This window comes from Berghia stephanieae, chromosome 4 (assembly GCF_034508935.2).
Source record: "Berghia stephanieae isolate SIO BIC M18660-M18661 chromosome 4, UCSD_Bste_1.3, whole genome shotgun sequence".
NCBI classification, from domain to species: domain Eukaryota; kingdom Metazoa; phylum Mollusca; class Gastropoda; order Nudibranchia; family Aeolidiidae; genus Berghia; species Berghia stephanieae.
The window spans coordinates 58,696,509-58,704,008 of NC_088363.1; the positions used below are offsets into that span (position 1 = coordinate 58,696,509).

Consider the following 7,500-nt stretch of genomic DNA (forward strand, 5'->3'; position numbering starts at 1 on the left):
CATCATCATCATCATCACCGTCACTATCAAGCGGCTCTCTTGCCACGTGACATAAAAGTTCGTTAACTCATATCGCAACTCAACATAAAGCTGGACTACAGTCACGAGACATAGATTAACGCAGGATTCCCTCATCGTTTCAATTAACAATTTGGGCTAATGGATAGATATTGAGACAAGTTTCCGGTGCTTTTGCTATGTCAGGAAATTAATAGATTCTGTTATGCTGGTTTACATATCTGTTGATGTAGTGCGTTTAGGTAAGATACTCAAGACATTCACCAGACGGATATAACGTAACAACTCACATAACCACGAGTAACATTGAACATTTCTAGTCGAATTGTTATAATTTAGTGAGAACTTATCACCAAATTGGCTGTCTAAGAACAAAAACAAAGAGCAAATTTCGTTCATCGTACATGCCGAACGAAAAGAATGAGAATGACATTGTTCAGATGTAATGTGAGCGTTTCGGGTTTCCACTTTGTCAACAAAACACGATGAACAAAACACTAAAGACGAATGAAAGATGAGAGAGTGATACGCCATAAAAACGCCAATTTCTCATCTCTCATTTATTCATCGTGTTGTGTTGACAAAGCGTAAATGCGAAACGTCCACATTATTTGTCTTCGTTAATTGAATTGAAGCTCCCATTCCATTTTACTATTGTCATTTATTTCTTCGAGATTAAAGCAGCCATATTTGCATTTTTGAAGTTTAAGAAACAAAACACAATACCCTTATTGAAGGCAACTACTCGTATTTTAAAACAAATATAATTTAAGCTTAAAATGTCATTTGAAAACATCTGATTCGAACATGCATGATATCGTTTTGTGAAGATGGATTGCAGATTTGAAGACGAAATGAAAAGAAAAAAAAAACATGTCTGTGTTTTTATCAGAGTACGGGAAACAAGTTACAAGGAAATTCCACCACAAATAGGAATAAGCGTTTCCTGTAATATTTCGTCGATTGGTCTCAAGACAGTGTTGATAAATCTCGCTACTTTCCGTTCAAATGACAGCTTTTGGCTCATTGTAATCGAATCTGACCGAAATAATCATGCCGTGGAAATTTAGACCTATATCAAGCCCCATATTATGATAGAATTCTCCTTTTCCGGTTACTACCCAGAGCTGTAATCTCCCATTAATGTATGGCCTGCGTCATCTAAAAACGTGAGGGGCCATACACGTTGATATTTTTACCTGTGATGAAATGGGGACAAGTATGGCTGAAGCAAATCGTAGAAAAACTCCCAACGTGTATGGCCAAATAACTGGGGGGGGGGGGGGGGGTAGGGGGGGGGGGGGGGGGGGGGGGGGGGGGGGGAGGAAGACGACGATCGGTCGCTCGCAAATCCCGCCGCGCTTTCGAGGCGATCGACGATCGGGGGCGTGGCAGTATAAAAAAGTGGACAACTTCTTTTCTTCTGATTTTCGCTGTTTTGACTTCAGATTCTTGATCAGCGTCAAATATACAATTGGTTTAATGCCAAGAAGTATTTGTCTACTCCCAAAATAGTTGAAATTAGAAATAAATTAATCTTATATTGTATTAAAAAAATTTTGAGTCATGGAGCAATAAACATATATCCGTTGACTTGGCAAATGACACGTCACATGTGTTTTCCTTCCATTTTCGGGTGATAAGTCTTACATGGACAGGAGACGAAAATGGGTACACTCAGTTTGCAGCCTGCGCTGTGGTCTAGTGGTATGTCACTCGCTTTAGAATCGGAAGAGCCTCGTTGAGTCATTGGAGAAGGCTCTTTACTCAAATTCACTCACCGTACTCAGGTGTAAAATGAGTATGTGTTCGTTAACAGCGTTATCTCTGTCCGAGAAAACTGTAATATCGCCAAACAGGCATCATGTTCCGTCCTAAATGTTATATTATGTTGCTGTTGGCCAGGCACCCCTTGTAAAGCGCTTTGAACACGTTTAGTGGATATTACGCTATATAAAAGATCATTTTTTTAAAGCCACAAAGTAAAGACAATTAAGTGGCAAGAAGTAAGTTGTCCAATAATCTCAATGATGTGGGCGTCATCTTGATTTTTGCAAACCAAGTCATTACACAACGAATGCAAAACATGACATATCGGGTGTAATGCATACCGATATAAAAGGGTAGTCAATAATAATAAAACGCATGATGACATTCTAAATCTAAGAACATTCGCACTCGACAGAGATAAATGGAGGCAAATTACTAACTGGATAATAGAAACAGACTGACAAACTCGAAGCGACGCACACATTCACGGCATGCGTTCATAGAGAATGCGCAGCCATATTCATTCAATAAAAAAAAGGGCCTAAACTTTAACATAATAAAATCTGTCCCACATAGAAGCTCAAGTTATGAAACGTTCTGTCTTCCCAACAGTGTGATGGGGAAGCTGGGTCCTCTATAAAATAGCGGCAAGTACTTCAACGGCTTTATGACTCTAAAGTCCAACTTTCATTGTGACTTGAAACTACTTTTTTACCTCAGGAATGAGAGACCTCCAATGTTTGTCGTCACTTTGCCAGTTTAGGTTTATCTCCATCTTTTACATACGACAATAAACATAGGCATAGGGATGTTGACCTTAAACAAAAAAAAGGAAAAGAAAAGAAAATTACGTGATATAAAAAATAAATAATAAAAAAATAGATAAATACATAAGATAATAAATGAATATGTAAGTTAAAAATAATTAAATAAATAAGTAAGTAAATAAATAAATAAATAAATAAATAAATAAATAAATATAAACAAACAAAAACAAAGAAAAAAAAGATGTTATATGACTTAATAACCCTTGTGCACTCTTAGATGAAACAACTTTTATAATCACAAAGTATACAGTAATTCGATCAAAACGCTCATCTCTTCTTCTTCTTTTTTTATTTCACAGGGAAAGACAAGACCGTTAATGCTAACCTTCTGGAGGCCTACAATGAAACAGATCGAGCAATATTAGACCTGCCCAAATGGATATCTGAAAAAGACCCACCCCACTTCTTGACGGTTGATGCGTACTGGAACAGGATCAGATACTTTAGGTTGGCGTTTTTTCAACCTGTTCCCACAATTCATTCAAACCACTCCTCCTACTGATTTTGATTGTCACATGTCAGACTAAAATCAGCCCACTAATAGTAAAAAGCGAATCATATTCAACCTGAACCGTTTTAAACCCTTAATATTAATGATAAACCCCGCCTTTTATGATAGAAGATTATTTGAGTTTTACGCCCAAATAACAACAATCAACTACAATCTGTTGCTTTTACTCCCAAATATCATTTAAGACCAATCAAAGAAAGTCATTTTCTACTACTTAACACAACGACCAGTCCTTTAACTTGAAACATAAAACTGTCCTAAACCCATTAAGTATTGTCCATTTTTTCATTGAAATCCAAGCCTCGTTAACTTTGCTTGAATATTAATCATGTTTAATCAACATCAACCGAAAATAAATGCAATCTCCTACAGCTATCCCCATTCTTCTTTCAAATATTGCTCAAGTTTTATTGTCATGTTTTTCTACAAATTCTTGCGTAAACTTCTTGCATAAGCTTACTCTCTTACAAAAGGCTTTTTTCTCATATTCTGTCACCGTACTCGGGTGTAAAATGAGTACCCCGGGCGTCAACAACGAAAATAATTGAAACATCGCCTTACAGGATTCATGTCTCGCTCTACATGTCACAAGTGTTGCTGTTGGTGTACTGCGCTTAGTAAAGTGCTTTGTGAACATTTATTGTGTATTCAGCTATATAAAAGCGCAAGTTTTTATTTTTTTAAAAATTATATATATATATATATATATATATAATATATATATATATATATATATATATATATATATATATATATATATATATATCAGTCTCAATTTAGACCATAAAGTTGAAGTTTGCTAGAGTATTTATTCATTTAATTCATTTCCTTTACCACCCAGAGCTGATCTGTGGAAAGGACTTAAAAGTGATGTGGATCAAGTTCTGAGTTTTTATAGTGATGACAACGCAGTCATGGAGAGATGGATAGGAAAAAGTGTTCAACTATCCACGGTGAGTGTTTTCATCTATTCAGTAATCATTCATCATTAAACCATGGATTCGTTTATACATTATTTTGTATTGATAGAACGAAGATGACGTCACTCGAGTCTTTGTTATTAATTTTTGCCATCCGCGTTTATAAATAATTCTCGTTAAACTGTATTAACCAGACTATAAACGTTCAAGGTTACACATAGTTTTGTGTGATGGTCCGTTATACTTCCGGATGGCAATGTTGTTAGCTTCTTAGCCAAGCGCATACTATCTATATTCATTTATTTATTCTTTGGGAGCTTAGTTGATACAGCGCTCGTTTCACATGTAAAAAGACTGGAGTTCGATCCCAAGCGAAGTCGAGATTTTGTTTTTGGACCCCTCTCCCCACTTCTCCGTCAACCCAACTGTTAGATTTGGTGGAAATTATTTTGCGATAGACAATCGTCCTCTCCACAGGGTGGCAAGCAATTGCTATTGTTTGTTTCACGCTATAGAAACCGAGAAAAACTACGTCTCCCTGGGCCTAATGGCTTGAAGGACTACTTTAAAAAAAATTATTCCTTCAATTGTTCATATTTGATACTATCGTTTGGTTCATGCAAAATTGTATTTTTCTTTCATTCGTACTGTTTATTTATTTTTAATCAATTTTTTTTATATTCATTTTACCTAGTTGAGGGAAAATATCCTTGAAGTATAACCATTGCCGTAGGTGAAGTAATCCAATCATTTCTAAATTTGATTTTTTTAAATGCATGCATTATTTAATAAATTTATTGATTTATCATATTGTTCAGGCTTCCTCCCGTCCTTCCTTACTTACTTCCTTTACTTACTTCCTTCATACTTCCTTTCCTTTCTTCATTCATTCATTTGTATGTACGAGTTGCATTGTACATTAGTACGGCACCTACAAGGTGCTATGTTACATCAGCATAAAAGTGTCACGGTCAAATGGAATCCACATATCGCATTCATTCATTTGCTCATTCATCTCCTGCGTTCATGTACTCAGTGAAAGTGAGAATAGGGAACAAGAACGCGGTGTCAAAAATGGCTCCATACTTCTTGGAAGTATAAAACAGTCCTCCTGAGGACTGTATACATACTTTGTGCAACCGATCCTCTGGTTTCAGAGCGAAAATTCTGAAAAAAAAGCTCAGTAAAAAAAAAAGGATTTGTCCAGAAAACTCGTCCCTCAAAATACAAATCGACACTCATTTTGTCAAAAACTCTCAAACCTGGGACTTCGTTGAAGTCCAAGATTTAAGTTTTCTACAAGACTAGAGTCATTTTACTCGATCGGTACCTAAAGGAAGATTTTTCTGGCCAACGTTATTAAAATGTGCATTTTTTATTCATACTGAATTACAAATGACGTATTATACTCGTCACTTACTCGACTGTAACAAATAGACGTCCCCCCCCCCCCTTTCCTGTCTATTTTTGTCAGAATTTTTGCGCACCTCTCCACGAAGCTTAATCGCAACCCCCCCCCCCCCTACCCCCCCTACCCCCCCCCCCCCCCCTCCGCCCTTTTCTATCAAATTTCGGCTCACGAAATAATGTGCCGGTGAAAATTCACCAAAAGAGGAAATAAAGCAGAAGAATGGAGAAAAAAAAAAGCCACAAAAAAAGAGTAGAAGTGTCATTGTAATATAATGGCATTGCACCTTTGTCGTCGTCAGAATCGTCATAGAAGATATTCGCCCCCCCCCCCCCCTAAATTAGAAAATGCCCAAAACATACCTCCCCCCCCCCCCCAACCTTTCTATGGATTGGTCAAATTGCGCATCCCCCCCCCCCCCATTTCTATTGAGATTTGGCCAAAGTGAAGCCCCCTCTCCTTCTATCACAACACCCCCCCCCCTCACCCCTTTTCTATTTGTTATACTAGAGAGTACATAAACTTTATTTCTAAGCCTTTAAAGACTATGTCAATACTACGATACTCTGGAACAACCCATATTTAAAGATTTGGCCAGAAAACTCGTCCTTCAAATATCGATCGATTTAAATAACCCTCATCTTGGCAAAAAAAAACTCTCAAACCTGGGACTTCATTTTAAAATAGTTTTTTTTTCTCTCCAGAGTATGACAGAATAATACATGCCTTATTTTCATCATCACTAACATGAACTGCGTTTTAACTTTCAACCATTTAATGACGATGGCATTTACACGTGACTTATTTCATCGTCACTTACATAACCTGTATTTTAACTTTCAATCTTTTAACGACGATGGCAATACGCTTCAACAGACATGACGTCACTTCCCTCGTATTGACGCATGGTAACTTAGTAACTGGCTCTAAACTATCGGAACAATGGCGGACGCCCTTATGAAATATTTCTCCGACGAGCATAAAAGTGTATCGAGAGGAGAAAAACATTATAAATATGATCATGTTTTGGCTTTTATACATTCTGATCACAAGACATATGAAAAGTTCTAGGCAGTATGAAGAATAAACAGTACCGATTTTCTTAGTTTAGAACCAAGATGGCCGCCGTTGCTGGGCGACATGGCATCAGACTATTGAATCCAATTACTCGACTTAATTTCTTCGTCTCTTACATAAACTGCTAATTTGATGCAAAATGTTAGATAATATGGCACCAGTAAAGGGTTAAAGAATTATTAACCTGAATAAATCTATTGAGGGAATAAGTTGAACTATATCATAATTATACAAAAAGTCAAAAGTCGCCAAATTTGAAAATCTTCCACGTTTCGCCATAATAAATAGATAAATCGGCTTAAAATCGATATTATCCAGTTTGGACTTGAAGGATGGATGCGTCTCGGTGTTATCACGTGAATTAGAGATTACAGGTTTTGCTTTAATTTATGAACTCTGATTATGGATTATCTAACACTGCAAAACGTATATCAAAGGGGACCGTTAGATTTCCAACGATTTCACATGTCAGTGAGCTCGAACTGAAGTCCCTTTAGCTTTTATATACCGCTATATCCACTAAACTTGCTCAAAGCGTTTTACAAATGGTCCCTGACGAACAGCGCCAAGTAACATGTAAAACAAGACATGGCACGATATTACAATTTTTTTCAACAGTGTCAACGCTGTTTTTAGCCAGGTACTCATTTTACACTTGAGTACGTTAGAGAATGTGAATTTTCCAAGGAATCAACTATGCGCTAAGTGTAGTGAGGATTGAACTCAGAACCTTCCGATCCGAAACCAAGTGTCATATTACAAAACCAGATATCAGCACAAAGTGATAGTAATCAGTAAAAGTAAACACCCCTAAGAAGGGCGAGGGGGGGGGGGGGGGCGGGGGAAGCGGTGTCTTGCTCTCTCCTGCAATATTGCGAATGGGTGTAAAATAAATGTTTTGTGAGTGTGTGTGCCCGCGCGCCAGATAGACAGTTCGAGTATGTGTTCATAGGGATAATAATTGTGAGC

At 37.2% G+C, this 7,500-nt stretch overlaps 1 protein-coding gene across 1 annotated transcript in view; it reads left to right on the plus strand.

The window, feature by feature from the left end:
• The window catches only part of LOC144971813 (uncharacterized), a 91,660-nt gene that overhangs the window by 7,131 nt on the left and 77,029 nt on the right, over window positions 1-7,500 (plus strand). The window contains exons 5-6 of the mRNA XM_078912890.1: window positions 2,915-3,062; window positions 3,968-4,079. Coding sequence (XP_078769016.1) covers window positions 2,915-3,062; window positions 3,968-4,079 — 260 coding nt within the window. The remainder of the gene's footprint in view (window positions 1-2,914; window positions 3,063-3,967; window positions 4,080-7,500) is intronic.